The 17,609-nt window shown below is 34.7% G+C and overlaps 1 protein-coding gene across 3 annotated transcripts in view; it reads right to left on the bottom strand.

The window, feature by feature from the left end:
• The window catches only part of LOC139152635 (rho family-interacting cell polarization regulator 2-like), a 41,751-nt gene that overhangs the window by 23,624 nt on the left and 518 nt on the right, over positions 1-17,609 (bottom strand). For all 3 annotated transcript variants that reach the window (XM_070725887.1, XM_070725885.1, XM_070725886.1), the window contains exons 2-5: positions 5,089-5,204; positions 2,803-2,954; positions 1,072-1,156; positions 47-70 (exon numbers count right to left, since the gene is read on the bottom strand). In XM_070725887.1, the coding sequence (XP_070581988.1) occupies positions 47-60 (14 nt within the window). In that variant the 5' untranslated portion in view covers positions 61-70; positions 1,072-1,156; positions 2,803-2,954; positions 5,089-5,204. The remainder of the gene's footprint in view (positions 1-46; positions 71-1,071; positions 1,157-2,802; positions 2,955-5,088; positions 5,205-17,609) is intronic.

The following is a 17,609-nucleotide window of genomic DNA, read 5'->3' as shown; positions in this document are numbered from 1 at the left end:
TCATACTATTACTTGATAATATTTAACAAATCCAAGTGTTACCTACCTTGCCCAGATCATAATGATAACCCTGAAAATATAAAAAATCTTGCTATTTAATGTTGACACAAAGTGTGACATTACATGTACATATAGAGATTACCTGACTTGTTATAAGAACATTAGCAAAATATTTATGAGAAAATATTTAAAAATATCTGCATCATAACATTGTTTGGCTGAAACTCTTGCAAGAGCAACATGTATAAATATTGAAGAAGAGATATTTCAATATCATTATCGCGATCACTTTGCTACAATGGTACAGAGTCTGTTTGCCATGATAGTCATGCATATGTAATTCTCTACAATCTCTGTCACAGGTCTGGCCAGGGTAGATCCTAGCAGCACACTGAAAATCTTGAACAAGTTTCATCATTAAAACATGAAAACTACAATCTTTTCTGATATGGTTTACCAACCAACAGAGTGACAGATTCAAATGTCAACGTTATTGAATTATAGTGTGTTCACTAAGTCATTGAAAAAATGTCTCTCAGAGATCTTTTAATTTCTATTAAAATAAATCTAAAAAGTTGAGAATCTATGAAGAACATGTCCTGGCAAACTTCTTCTGAAAGGTCCACAGATTGACTCGCCAACAATATGCAGCATTCAACTCAATTTCAATTCAAAAGAGTTACCGAGTCCAGTAGTATGCCCTTCACAGGACAAAATTTCTGAGTTCTTTGCAGTCAACATAGGAATTTACAAAAGTTTTTATGAGTTTACCTTTCTACACAAATTCAAATTCTCATATAGAAAACTTCTTAGCAATATCAAAAGTAAACTCCTGTGTGTCTAATATGAGACCTACATGACAGGCCAGGCTATGGTCTACATCTTGTGACAGGCTAGGCTAAGGTCCACATCTGAATACTTGAGACAACACTATGAGAATCAAGTGACTCCTAACATTCTTGATTTCCACCAATTAATCAATCAATTGATTGATTGATGGATTGATTGACATTGATTGATAGATAATGAATATTTGGAAAACAAAGAGTGAGTAGGAACAGAGATTCTTACCGTCCTTGATTTGACAGATTTTAACGTTCCTTGTTGTTGTGATCTCATATCATCTAGTTCATTTTGCCTTCTGTGAATCTGCTCCCTGTTAAAAAGACAACAGAAAATTGAATTTCAAGGCAGAGAATGAGCCTCCAGGACAGCAGATATTTTGACTGTTCAATTTTGTACAATATTTTTCTAATCTGCTGCTTGTTGGGGCTCATTTTGAAGCTCTAGGAGTGTGCTGAGTCTTCACAATCTTCATTTTGAGGGGAAAAAATGTAACTTTTCACCATAGAGTTAACACAGGGATGGCGGCCACTTTGATCTTAAACAATTTTTATGATCTGAAAAGTAAAGATGCTATCTCCATAATCAGTTACAGCCACACATATAGAGGGTTATCTTTTCATGACCTTTTTGCTCATATCTATCTTTGAAAGGAAATTAATCATTAGGGAAACAAAAAGGTCAATTATTATGTCTTGCAATTTCCTCACTTTCTGGTCTTTAAAGTCGCCACACTACAAGGACTTCAGGCTAATACACTGTTATGCATGTCAATCAGACATGCATGGAACTTCGAGATTAAGTGAAATCATATTGAAAGGGACAAACAATCCTGGGGTCCTAACTTCAGATATACCTGCCACTGGGAGATAGGAATTTGGCATTTTTCACAACAATGAGTGATACACTAAACACATGGACAATATCGTTAGGTAAAATTGTAAACGACTATCACCAAACTTTTTTAAACATTGTGCAAGACATCAAAAAGGGCAATAACTCAATTTTTCTGAACTTTTTATTACCATTGTTATCTAAAATATTATTGAATTCAATAGAAAGGCCAAGGAAATAAAATTATATTTTCATAAGACTTTTCCAACATCATAGTGACAAGAAATCAGGCAAAACTCATATCAACAATTATTAATTACTTTTTTATCTTGAACGACCAATAGTGACCCATCTGAGAGTCAATATTGAAGTTTAGAGTCCTGTTGTTACATAATAAATATGATTGGTAATACCTACAAATGTTCAGATTTCTGTAAAGTAGGACACATATTTATTTTGAGACTTTCAAGTTTTGTCATGTCCCGAACTCTGCACCATGTTTATTGCCTCACATAGACTTTACAACTCTCAGTCATTAACAACAAAGCAAACTTTTATAATTAAGAGCTGCAATTTACACATTACAGTTTGAACCCTTGTTCTGTGAAAGACCACATTCCATTGGTCGCTATCATAACCTTAACACAGTATATCATAATACTAATGTTGGTATGAATTCATCAAGTCAACCGATTGAAATGGCCAACTATCGGTTAAGTCAATGAATATTCTGTGCCTAATCGCAAGCATAACCTACTTTTGAGCAACATTTGTCATGTTCGATGTGGCGCCATATTGAATACAACATGATAATACCATAAATAAAAGGATACAATTGGTTGTGGACAGATCAAACACATGGAAATTATTAACACTTAATGACATCTTTTCAAGTATTCCCAACCATTTCCATAATCCACTTACAAAGATACAGTACCGGTATTCTCTATTAATTGAACCATTTGAGATACGACACGGCACTAAGTCTAAAGCCCCTTCACGTACCTAAGGATCAATACTTCAATGAAGAAACGTAATTAATCCATTAGTGTAACATTCAACTAATTGGCAATTGTTTTAACTTTAACTATTGATCACTCTTAAAATGAATCAGAGTTTACTAACCTGAGACCTTTCTTCAGACAATCAAAGATGATCGCTGCTCTGGAGGGTCTGGGAGCCTTCGGCATTCTGAGAGTTCTGTTGAAACTGAACATTCTTCTGACTTTGGTGCTTGGTTTTCGTGACAAAATGGGGCTTCCTGGAGGTTTTGTTTCCTGAAATTTAAACACTTCATTGTCATTCCTGTTTTGGATTTTGTGTTGGGATGGTAGCGACTTCCTGGGGGTAATGTTTCCTATCATGGTGTATTCCTTTTGTCATTTACATGTCGTAAGTTCCCCAAAATATATATCAAAAGTTGTTTTGCGAGATGAATTTCTTATCTACGCCGGAAAGACTGATGCAACAAATTTATAAACTTGTGGCCAAAATATGACAAAGATACAGACGATGTTATTTTTGCTAGTTTCAAATACAAACTGTTGAAATAGAAACCTTACACGGACTTTGGTTGAAGAGATCTTGTCTGCCATGCTGACATCAGGGTGTTCAAACTGATATCATAGAGGAAGTTGACAAGTTTCAGTTTTGAGAAGGCGTAATTTTATTCAAATGATGATGGAATGACAGCATTGCTTTATAGGACTCAATGTTTAACCTGGTAGCAAGTTGACCATGTATTTCTGATAGAAGCAACATTTTTGAAATGCAAATATTAAACAAAGGAACAACGTCACTAGCTTTTCAAATTATTTCAGTCAGTTTTGATTATTAAACGAGACAAGCTCTTTATGTTGTTCTGCTCATTGAAACATGTTGAATTATCAATCGTCCCCACCTTGCAAATAAACATTATAAATAATATGCCGACGACATAGTTAATGGTGTGTATCATAAATTATGTCATCTAAGAATTTATAGTCGTATATCTAACAATTAAACCTATTTCAGTTAGAAGAACAACATGAATAGTTGCTCACGTGAAACAAAAATAACTAAATAATTTGAAAAGCTAGCAATTATGTCCCTTTACATTGGACAATTTTACAGTGTATTCCGACAGTCAATGTTGTAGTTAGGATGTTACAGAACTGACTGAAGCAAAAGTATTAAATGTTAACTATATCAGAGCAATAATATAGTTTAAGGTAAAATGCGCCTCAGGGACAGATATTTGGATTCTCAAATTTCTACATTTCTTTTCCCATCTACAACTTGTAGGGTCTCATTTTAAAGCTCTCTTGGTGTCAGAAAAATTGTCTTTGTCTTGCTTTTTGGAAAATCAAACCTTTTTCTCTAGAGGGTAAACTCAGGGATCAAGGACATTTTGAATTTCAAATATCAGTAAATCTTGGGTAATTTGTTTCAGAGCTCTAGTTCTAAAATTTGCATGGTAACCACCATTTTTATTCTTGATTTTGAAAGAGAATGGTTGAAAGATTCCCTTGATTAAAGTTTGAACAGAAGTTTAAGTCTTTCAGTTTCGAGGCGCATACTACCTTAATAGCAGTTGTCTTAGTCTTTGGTATATATAAAATTGTAGCAATATTTGCATAAAATTTCCTAAATACTTGTTATGTATTCATTATGCAAAGTGTATTAATGAACATTGTTTTAATGCATGTATGCAAATCATTATCAGTAGTATCTATTTTAAACAACACAGAATGAGTTGAACTCAATTTGTAGTTTTAACCACTTTTTTCAAATCACTTTCATGTGCTGTTGATCAGCAGTGTCTTTGTAATTGTGTTTCTATGTGTGCCATTTAACTTTCATTTTATTGTATGTATTTTACTGCGAGTGATAGAAAGACGATTTTCCAATTTTTGGACAATAAAGTTATTCTAATTCTAATTCTATGCAAATCATTATCAATGGAACATATTCATCGGCCTAAAATTGTGCACTAACTATTTGAAAATATTATTTCACTCTTAACAACTGCTGATAAGACAAAGGACAATTTTCAGACATTGATGATTACGCATCCATGCAAATTATAACCAAAGAGATTTCCACTTCTCCTTTCCAATATTGATGGTGCATTCAAGAGTATTTGAACATGCACCACATGTTCAGAATCTGTATAAAGGTCACACTTTGCCTGCTAATAGAAACACAAATAAACGAGACCACAATGTATTCCATATGACTCATGAAGTAGTCTAATACCCTCACAAACAGACGGACAGACTATCAGCAGATTTCCACATCAGTCTGTCTATCATCCTTCCTTTGGGCTTTCCCCCTATATCCCTATAAATGGACCCTACCTTGTCAATGACAAGAAAGAAGACTGAACAACAAAATCGTGGCAGTAGGGTTTAAGCTGCACTATTAACTTACCTTCTGAACGCTACTAGGCATGTACTTTCTCTTGAATCCTGCAAAAGTATTACTCCGTGGTCTGTGCTGCCACGTATCCATGGTAATCCAAATAGGTGGCGTTCACTGCAGTAGACCTTGGGATTGAAACAAAGCATGTGAGTGTTGTCACTTTTAAAAGTCTTAGCCTTGACAGCTTCAAGGTTGTTCTAGGATGTTATTAAACACTGCTGAACTTGACAACATAAAGTCAAAAATTTGGAAAGTGCATACACATATGTATAAACTGCAACTCACAATTAATTAAAGGGACAAAGTTCTTTCTTTGGACAATACTTTGTATTACGTATTGGTGTTATTTGAAAGGGATGTAAGAAACACGTTCACAGAAAGTTTGACTATAAAACATACCTGCAGTTCTGCTTACATACCGGTATGGGATGGATACAGGAAGCAGAAACGTTCTAGTATCACAGAAACAAAGACATTTGATATTTTGGACATAAAAATATCATCAAATTCAGCAACTTTGTCCCTTTAATCTCTGCAATGGGATAACCGTGAACTGCACTGAACTCCTTTGGTGACTATAAGGAAATGCATCATACATATACGTGACCTAGATCTAGATCTATACACGTGGAGTCTGGGACAAAGAGACATTACTCATTTCTGTATGACATCACCACAAACCACAAAGCTCAGCTGGTGAATACACACACACTGAAACACAAAGTTTGTGTGCGTGCATGCATGCATGCTACACACAACAAATACTACTGAATAATCCTAGTGTACTTCAAACCATACACCCTCAAGAGTCTATGTTCAAACCAAGATTCACTAAATGGCAAAAGCGAGATCACACTGTGCATTCCATGTTTTTGTTAAAGGGACAGTAATTATCACTTGCAATCATTTGCAGTGATGGGAATTTTGTACTTCTACTAGGTGAATTTTTAGCATGTACTTTTTGTTGAGCATTCCAACTATACAAACAGTTACAGATGGACAATTTATAGGCAGATTTTGTATAAACCATTGTCATTTTTGGACTTATCTGTAAAACCCGACAGTGTTTTCACTCCTAACAACTTGTTTCCATCTATCCTCTTTGTTTATGCTTTCTTCAATGCAAAATGTAGCCGGCCGTTTCTCAGGAGCTCCATTGAATGTTTTCATAATTTTCAAGCTCCTCTCAAAAGATATCAAATTATTCAGCTCTTCAAACAGGATGAAAGTACCAAGAATATACTATATTATATATATATATATATATATATACATATATATATATATATATATATATATATATATATATATATGTCTTCTGAAACGTAATATATATATATATATATATATATATATATATATATATATATATATATATATATATATATATATATATATATATATATATATATATATATCCCTACTGTCCCTTTAACTGTCTACCATATTACCACATCAATTTAACAACACACTACGCTGCCAAAATTACAAACAATCCACAACAAAAACACTGTGCATCAGAACAGATATGACCAATATGCCACCCTTTGATGTAATTTTCAAAACATATTGTTTGTCTTCTGAAACGTAATTTTTATGATACAGCCATACTCTAAATTGTACAGCCTAAAACCTCTCCCGTTCCTTTGTTCAAGAAAAAGGCATTATCATTTTTGGTTTTTACTTTTAGGTGCATCTGAGAGAAACTACATTTAATTATATAGATAATTAATGCCAGCATTTTTGTTCCATATAAACTGCATTTCCTTGAAGTATTCACACCCTACAGCATGTTCAACTAACCAATGTTTGACTTACCAGGGCCTGAGGTCATTGTAAAAACAATTCATTTACATATACGGTGCATTGTTACTGCTGATAACTGAATATTCAAATGAAGAGAGGACATTCAATTGTCAACAACAACAGTATGACTAGCATTGACAGATATGCACAGGCTACATGGTATGCTGAGAAAAGCAAAGCATTATTGGGAGCTAGTTTTTCCATGCTGTAGGGAATACTGATACACCAAGGAACTATGATTGATAAATCAAGCATTCTGAAAATCGTTGAACACTAACAGATACTGGAACTTTCACATTGTCGACAAAATCAGATTCAAATCTTAATACATCAAAAGATGGCAGGCTCTGATCATTTAACCACATTCATCCCTTTCCATCAAATATGATTTGGCTAAAAGCTGTTGAAAACTGCCGGGTTGTACTGCTTGACGGTGACAGACAAGGCGTAACAGACATTAAAACTTTGCTAGAATATAAGAATTTATGAATGATGGGTGGTATGACGACATAACAAGGCTAGCCACAAATTACCTGCTGGATATGGAAGTGGTCAGAAGGCTGGAATGACCACCAGGAACCTATGGAATTAACACTTCACCCACAGAGTGGATATATCTGGACAATGTCATGCATATTGATCCGCTCTATTAGTGCAAATACAGTATTACAAGATTTTGACATTCCACTGAAGGATGACTGACAGAACTACATGTAATCTATAGAAATTAATTCTTATTGACTTACATTTTGAAGCCTGGAACGGGATGGGATGAAAGAAGGTATGGAAAAAGAAGATAAGACTGGTTAGCTTTCTAGAAAATTACAATTATTGGTGATGTGTTGATAACAGCCATTATAGTCTGCCAGCAAAGAGGGTGCATTATATTAGGATATGGGAAACCATAAACAAACAGCAAGTTATTGGCTATGATATTTTCTTGTACCCATGCTACAGTGAGAGTCCCAGTATGTAACATGCAAGCTGGTTGCAAGTACTGTCACCATGGAAACAGGCAACTGTCAAGACACTCATTTTATACAACTCTGCTGGTACATGTAAAGTGTAATTTTTAGTTAGTCATATAAAACAATTCTCATGTCACTGACAACCAATATGCCACTGTGTTGATCAAACGCACATTGTCACTTTTACAAGCCGAGTACCAGTAAATGTCCACAATACCTAGCAATTAAAGCTTTCAGTATGGTGCTTTGACTATCGATGTTAGAACAGTCTCATCAACAAATGCTTGATACTAGGTGACTTATACCAGGTGACGTGTCTTTGGTCAACTCAGGATCCGTGAAATGAACAGTCTGGTTACTGATTTATTGTGCATTTATAACCGTATGGTTCTTTTATCATGGGGTTACTTAAACTGATGTCACGCTAAATTCATAATTGCTGTTTCTCTTTCACTACTGGGTCCATTTCAAGAGTTTCACAAACACATTCATGCACATACATGAAAGGTCAAGCTGTGTCAATTTTGACCCTCTAAAGACACCAAATCTGTTACACACTTTCCAAGGTCAAGGCATGTCTGCCATAGTAAACACAACTTATATATTATCCTAGCACTCACTCCCAAAGGGTCACCCATTCCTTGCAACACTATAATCACATTAAATACAGGTTATAATTTCATATCTGAAGATGAAATACAATATAATGCTTGTTCATCAAAGCTGATTACACAATCAGTGCACAAATCATGTGAAAGGAAACATAAAAGAATCAATTAACTAGGGAAATAAAATATCCAAAATAATCAATTATGACAATACAAGCACTCAATCACTACCCGTACACTACACTGTACATGGGATGAAATTTTTAAGCAAGTTGAGGAGTCATCTGATACAGTGACACTGACAGTAACAAAAAGGTTGAATTTTCTCATTCAGTTGAATTTTACATTTTTTTACAAAATGAGTGTTGAGTTGGACTGTATGAACGTAATTTTGAGGTGAGCAAATCCACCCACCAGAGCTCTAGGGTTAGTAGTTGCTATGGCTGCAAGGCTGCGCTAGTACAGTCTAGAGATTGATTTTTTGCTATTAGTCCACTAGACTAGCAATTTATTAGGCTAGAAACTAAAAACTGTTGACAAGTGTAGAGTACACTACAGGGAACTGAGACTGATAGCACCGTAATCTTTTTTGCCCAGAGGATCTGAAAATAGTGTCATATCTAGCTCATGTTTCAAACTAACAAAATTTGAAATAAAGCCAGATTATGGACTAAGCTCTGATAACAATTTTTTCGCTTCTGTGCCCAGGACATGTTCAATGCATGTGACTGTTTCCACATTGTGAAATGGCAACTTTGGAGATTTAACACTGAGCGCCAAAGTCAATTTTTGTTGCCTTATAAATACTGTATACCCCAGTCAATTTTTTTCAGGTTTTTGCCAAAAATTTAATGAAAAACTGTAGCAGATGAAATGTGATGTCCATTTGATTGAAAAATATCCAAATATTTCACAGGAAAATCCATAACAATTGGTAAAATGTTGCACCAAAATTTTGGTTGGAAAAAATCACAGCACTCAAATGGATAATGGAAACTTCCATGTAATGATCAAACAAGTATTTCAAGAAGTTCGATCTCATTTACAGTTTTGGGTAATATAAGCAATTAATACAGATCGAAACATACTGTAATTGAAGACTATTTCTGAGGTGTTTGGTCATCACCTATTGCTGTTATACGGGGAAATACTGATGTAACACTGATTGTTCTGAGCATCACCTTTTATGATCATTTCATATTGTCAATTAACATTTCATCACACCACGGACAGGGACCATAATTTGTGAGCTGACAAAAGATCACACTGGCAGTATTTCAAGTTGACTGTCAGTGTCACATGCCAGCAAGGGAACTATGACCTTAACCCTTTTCCTGCCAAGTCCATATTTCACCATCAGGTCAAGATGGTTAAAACTAATGAAACACAACGTATTCAATATGATGTATTTTAACATAATACTGTACATTTGAAGGCTGTTGAAAACATAATACTGTAAACTTGATTTTTTTTTGACAAAAGATGCCATAACATACCAAGCCAAGTGGGTGAAAATACGTCATGTTTTGGCTCAATACCGCTTTTTACTGACTTGGCTGATGGGGAAGGGATACAGTTATTACTGTCTGGCAGGAAAAGGGAACTATGACCTTAAATGAAATGGCAATTAATGTCACTGACTGGTTTGTAAAATACTATTGGTTACATTGACCTGATAGCTGGAGACCATCCCTTCACACTCTGACCTATGAAAGCTAACCACAATATACTAAAACAAGTCTGTTTGTGAATCTGTGATGCTGACTTTGAATGAGAAAAGTCAACACTGCCCTGACCTAGCAGATTATATAGCTTCAGTGGGATATGACCTGGTGGATTACATAGAGTAAGTGGGATTGTGTTTGGGAGGGAAAGGAACTAGACCAGGAAGAGGAAATGAAATTCAAAATGTGCTATATAATGTTACACTGAGTGAGTCAACATAATGGCTGTGCTATCAGCCATAGAACAGACTTGATACAACAATTCATTACACAGCGTCAAACATTTTATGCAAACCTATAAATGACCAAAAATATTTAAACACACACTATGATATATGATGTTTTGAGAGGGCATTTTATGATGTGTTGCTTTGATTTCTTTTCTACAACTTGCTGAGGGATTCTACACAATGCTTGAGTACATGTATGTTCCATCAACCATGCTGCACCACATCAGTGAGTGTGTAAAGTGTGTGGGTGTGTGAATTCACTACAACAAATTACTAGCTATGAACGCAAATTCAAATGTAATGGCTCATTGCCAATCTGCCAAGCAGAAAAATAAAGTTGTGAAATTTAAATCTATGTTGCACACTTTAGACCCTGCATTATCTGTAAGAGAGAAACATTTATTATTTGTCAATTTCCATATACATTTATCACAGCTTCTGATCTCAACAACACAATATAGTTTCACTAATTGTATTACATAAGCTTAATCACGTAACTGATAAAATATTTAATTAAATTGATCTTGAACAGATGTAATGGTAGTAACAACACATCCATTCATGGAAAACATTAAATCTCCAGTTATTATGATAAAAATAGTAATATCATACTAAGAAATCATAGCTACAAATGAACTCTGATATAGATATTGTCTGGTATATCATTTCCTATATGGTACATTGCATTTAATTTTTAATATTACAGCTGTCAATGAGAGCATAATTTCATCTGAGGAGCAGTTATGACATTGCCATGACGTAATCTTAGTAAGTTCCACACTGTGCATGTAAGGACTGTTTGGCCACAGCAGATGACCTCGAAAATTCTCTCTGCAAACTTTACACATAGCTGAAATGGTTCCCAAATGTGGCACAGTGTAGCAAAAAGGGCCGTCATTGGCAGGATTTTTTCCAGTTGTTGGCTGGTATAGATCACATAAAAACTACCGGGGTATTACTTGCAATCCTTGTGTGAAGTGTTCTCCGGGCAAAATCACAGCCAGTTTAGACAGAGTATACTGTGGGAATTGTAAACCATGTGGGACCACACAGGAGTTCTGGCTGTAGTATGTTCTCTATACATGTACCTCCATCTCAAGCTACAGCTTTCAGTAAAACTAGTATAATGGTATGTAACAAATAAGGCTTTTAAAAGCTGGTGGGGTATTGTTGAATGTAAAAATTTCAGTTGCCCAGGTCCTGATTGCAGAGGTGAATACATAACAAACAGTAGATCTACAAATTATTCCGGTAACTCCGTATGTTTGAGAAAAAAATTACCAATAAATCTCTGTAAGATTCATCTAAATGATTTGTTTGCCAAGGTGCAAAAGTTCTCACAATCATACTGAACAGCAGCAGTTTGCTGAAAGACTTGAAACACAAACTGGTAAGTATTACTGCTAAATGTTTACAGTGCTCGAAATTAGTCCCGCTTCCACTGCAGTTGATACTTAGTGAAAACAACCCATATTCTGCAGCTACAATACTAAACCCTATGAACTCTGACCTCCTGATGACCTATGACCTATCGTGGACATTTCCGACGATAGGATTTAAAAGGTTGAGGTAATTATCAGCTGATAATAGAACTACAGAGTAGTCTATTTCTATAAAATAAAATTATGATGGAAACTTAAATTTTGAATGATCCTTCCTCTCAGGTACAATATTCATCATGACTGATTTAATACCTGAATACATGGGCATCAAGATATACTACTTTCATAGTCATAGCAGTATTATCTAAAATATCATAAATATGCTGCAATCCCTGCCTTTACTAGATTACATACTGAGTCCAGTGGACAACTATTACCGCAATTTAATCGACTTGAGTGAAAACCAAAATGCGGGCTAAAAGAGGAACAGTTACAACTACAATGGGTATCTTGCATCATTTAACCAAATAATCTGAACTGCCACGAGGCTTAATCAATTGTTTCTACATAAACAGTGAGTTGGCAATGAAACTGTCACATTATAAGACATTTTTCATAAAAATTGACTGTCTGACAGGAACTTATAAATGATGGATATGACATTAAACTGGTATGGTACATGTAATTTCTAAAGACTAAAATTTAGATCACTCTTGTTTATTCCAGCTACTGCGCTGGCCAACAAACAAACATCAGTAAAAAGAGCAAAATATATTGTTAACTAGGAAACTATTACTAAGTTGATTCAAATTCACAATCAGACAAAACCTGGAGGCCGACAAAATTCTGGCAACGGTGACCATAAGGTTAATTGCTTTGTAGAACTGACTGCCGCTTTTGTATGCTAGCGGCATGGGAATCATTTACACTGAGCTAGTGAAAATAAATGCAGCTAGCTAGAGGTCATGAGAAGGTCAATCCCTAGACTTTCCGACTCAAAACCGTTATGTTGTTGGTACCACAAAGGACTGAGAAATGAATCAACATTTGAGTTTGGTTAATAAAATTCTTTGTTTGCCTTAATTGATACTAACAGTGTTGGGTCTGAAGAGAAATGGTTGGCTCCAAGATGACTGAATATCATATTGTACCACAACCAAGTCAGAAATTTATACTTGCTGAATGAAACAATGGGTTAAAGGTATATGACAGTTGAAGCAATTCAAAACTGTCCCTCACATTTAGACATTTAAATTTACAAACCACTGACATGCATTTGATATTGTTTGTGATTAAATATTTTTCATTTTCTAGTGAGGGCATGACACCCACATTTTGCTAACTAGTATTGATCCAGTACAGTACACTGCATATACACTGTACACAAACCATCATGCGTGAGTTCAAAAAATGGATAAGAGGAGAGACTGGACGGAATCACTTTGCATTTACTATACAGTATATGTACTCATACCTGTGAAGCAGAAGGAAGTACTTGAAAACTACTTATTTATTTATCTATTTTATTTATAAATTTAATTATTGACTTCACTAAAGTATTGTTGTTGTTGTTTTTGGTACTGTATGGTTGTATTTCTCCTTTTAAATCGTTATTTTGATTACTGTATTATAAAACCTTTTTCACCACAACATATCAACACACAACAATTATTCTACTAGAACAGACCCTGCAGAAGGTCTATGATTCTAAGCATTTATTTGGTCTATCGGTACCGTATATACAAAAGGAAAAGAGGTACGGTAGGTAGAACTGGAAGTCTCAAGTCTTGTGAATTTGCACTTGCATCTGAAAGGATTCATGTCTCTGAATTAATTTGTAATCCATGATACTGACATTACTGATTTACGTCTATTGAAAATCTTCATGGGATGTGAAGATTTTGAAAGAAATCATTAAGCAAGTAAATGTTTGAAACTAATCCTAAAATGGCTATCACGTACCAGTGAGAGAAATATATTTGAAATTCTAACACTGTGGGTCAGACTGGCCAATGAACTATGTATGCATCCTGCTTTGTTCATTGCCCATTGTGAATTCAATTTTACAGCTACCATGGGAAATGGATGGTGAAAATCTGAAACAAATCCTTTAAATGGTAGAGGAAAAATTGAAACGTCACATCTGGACTGAATTGCAATTTCCATTCAAAACTTTGTTGACATCTTTCAGTACTCTGTTTTTGGAACAAAGAAACCTTGAAGATGAGATGAAAAACATCACAAATCAAGGCAGTTGCTCTACTTCCCTTTTTCAATTTTATTTTCAATAAACAGCAGTCTCAGGAAGAAACTGGTCAAAACTGCAGTTTTTTATAGGGGTCAGAATATTTTAAATGTCATCATCTGTCACAAGGTCATTATAATTTTTTAAATTTTAGGATAAATTTCCTTATGAATAGGTATATCTTTTATCAACACAACACATAACCTAACAATATCACAGTCAGCAGTATAAAATGGCGGGCAAATATCTTTTCAATTGTGAACACATCGCAGCTTCAGCTACTTGACAAGTGACTACAGTTTGTATTACGTAACTGTCAATCTTGCAAAGTAATATTATAAGTAATAAACGTGGTAACGGGAATTTCATGAAATCTGTTCAATAACTATATTACTGTGGAAAAAAAACAAATTTCAGATACAGTAAAAAATGTGTTGTTGTTGAAATCATTATCATTATTATTATTATTATTATTATTAATTAAGATTGTTATTAATTATTGTTATCATTTCTCTCTACGATATAATAAAATATTAATATTATAATATTTGGTGGTCACTTGATCACCTTCTGTACAAACACTGGTTAAAAGAATCCCAGTTGAAACTCATATTCCATTATTCTTTCAGCGAGCCAAGGGAGTCGCCTACATGTATTTGTTCCCTATTCTATTTATGTTTTGAATACAGCACACACTAAATATAGCTCAGCAAAAATTTATCTAAGTATGGCCTGCTATTCATGTACATCAACAGCTGATTTGGAAATTATCAAAGGTCATAAAACTGACACCCTCAGAGCATTTTTATCTCCAAGAAGAAAGCGTTCAGCAATCATCAAAATTAATGTACTATTTATAAATATATCAACACCTGCACTGTACAATATCCCCCTCTTCCAAGAATGCCACTTAGGGTTCAAAGGTCAACCACTACTAATGAACTATTCAACCTAGCCTTCAGTCTAAAACATATTCCAAAATCATTACAATCACAAATGTGCTAAATTTTCATCTTTAAACCTTGATAGGTAACCCAGTATTTGGATTAAACAAAGTTCATGCTCACATGCAATTTAAATTCCAAGTTCAAAGAGAAAGTAAACATAAAGCTGGAAAGAATGTCAATTTTCATAATGGAAATACGAAACCACATGGAAATTACATCACACAGGATACTATTCAAAGCTGACTCATTTCTCTTTAATGCTTTGAGCACCGACACATTTTAAAATGCAGTAAAGTCACAAACATACTATTCATTCGGCTCTAGTTCTTACCATTTTTATCCTTCTCTGTGGGTCAACTTAGTGTTCTACGGTACAAATGGAAAAGTAAATTGTCTGCAGAATTTCAAAAACTATTTTAAAATAATAAAACAAACATAAATCCCAACATTATCCCTATGGTATCCCATCAGTTGACACTCAAAATTTGTCAATTACAGTTTTAGTATTATCAACTGTTTAACGCTTTGAGCACTGTAATTTTCTCCCACCAAAATTTTAGTGCAAAATTTTACCAATTTTTATGAATATTTCTGTAGTTTTTTGATAATTTTGGAACAAATAGATATCACATTTCATTGCCTACAGTTTTTTCTCAAAATTTTGGCAAAAATCTGAGAAAAACTGACTGGGGTTTATTTTATAAAGGGGACAAAAATAGACTTTGGCACTCAAAGCGTAAATAATGAATAACTAATACAGTATTGAAGTGAATGACTGTCTGTCTTTACATGTCAGCTCTTTGTCACTGCACACTTATTTGGCATCAGGAATCCTTATCGTTTCTAACTTTCACTCTACAAACTGGTGCCTGAAAATATTAACTTCCAATTACTAGTGTGTGCCCTATTGACCCTCATTTAGGGCACTTTCAGAAAGTCTGCTGTATCTGAAAGTACTGTAATCGATATCAAATGTTGCAAAACTAATGAAAATACAATTGCCAAGATGACATATCAATAATCACAACAACACATTGTTGCCTGCTCAAATTTATTTTCAATCAAAATTTTCAGAAAATGAAAGAATCATTTCAGGTACGCTTTCCATGCCAATGAAATCATAACTTGAGCTTGGATATTTTTTTCACAACTCGTGATTTGTTGTTCCGTCACGTGAAGCGCAAGGACTCCTTGTGATATTTTCAAATGATTTTAAAACAATGAAAGGAAACAGAGAAACTTTTGGCTGGGATTTCAGAGCAGATGCTGTCAACTGATAACAAAACAATGTTTAACTTCATTGGTTGGGCTTCTGAAGTTCAAGGCTTGTTTGTTGAGAATAACTTCACATGAACAATGGGCATTTATAGCTTGTGAAAGGGAGTTTCATGTTACAGAATTTCAACCTAATTATAATTTTAATGAGACATACAGCTGTTCATTAACTGGAAAACAACTATATATGAAATCAAAAACAATGGATAAGCCTTGGAGCACTTCCTTCCTTTAGTCTAATCCCTACAAAAAAATTCAGAAAACCACATTGTGGATGATGAGGTAAGCAAATCGTTTGCCCTCCCTTTATACACAGTACCTTGAAGTTGGCCTGCCAGTGTTTACAGCAAACATCCTGTCTAAGGGCATACTCCATGAGAACAAATTTTACAGGCCAATTTTACATACCATTAATGCAAATTGGTGGAAATTATCACACTAACACAGTAAAAGTTCGACGAAGATCTATTTTCAATAAAAGTGTCTCGATCCTGAAACTTTGATAAGTTTGAAAACCATTCTTTTGCCGATATGATTCAGTTTGTACAGGTATTCACGGGACAAGTACCAAAACAGGAAATTAGGTCATCTGAGACTTTCTCTTCTGGGCATATCCTACAGACTATAGCAATGAGACTGAAAGCTATTATGTACCCCAACCTTTATAGAACTCCTTTTCAGTGGCAAAGTTCCGAACAGATCAGAAAATGGCAAGTGCTGAGTTGGCCTGCAGAAGTCGGTTTGCAAACCGCTTTTATTTCAACGCATGGCCACGGAAAACAGCCAATCCTGCACAAGGAAAGGGCTATTTATAGTTAAATATACTGACCTAGCTGTGACCTCTATCACACATGTCAAAATGCACTTGCTGTCATTTGAGACGGTGTCATCAGAGAGCATCATGGTGCACCAAATGTGCTTGCTTTTAATCAAAACTAGATGTTAGCAACAATGGTAGAAAACAATGGGCTAAACAGATGTCTAAAACGTTCTCCTTGATTTACCTTGATCAAGGTAAATCAAGGTAAAACGTTCTCAATTTGATATATTCCAGGATTTTTTTCCTTTGAAAGTAGGAAATACAAATATATATTTGCCAGACATCGATCGGTTCGTGTATTATGTTTATCACTGAACTTTCACACAACTTCCCTTTTTTCTGAATAATAAACTTTTTTTTTCGCAAATTGGTATTACTCAATCTTCTTTTCATTGCACTTGAAAGGATAATTTTCTGTGGGTTTTTCGCCGAACCATAAAAGAATTAACAGAGCGACGCTTTCGAGCAAATTCTGCAGCGCGATTAAATGTTGTGACCCCTGAGTAAAATTACATAGACGGGGAT

The sequence above is a fragment of the Ptychodera flava genome, chromosome 16 (assembly GCF_041260155.1).
Source record: "Ptychodera flava strain L36383 chromosome 16, AS_Pfla_20210202, whole genome shotgun sequence".
Taxonomy (NCBI): Eukaryota; Metazoa; Hemichordata; class Enteropneusta; family Ptychoderidae; genus Ptychodera; species Ptychodera flava.
This window is presented reverse-complemented; position numbering and strand designations above follow the sequence as displayed.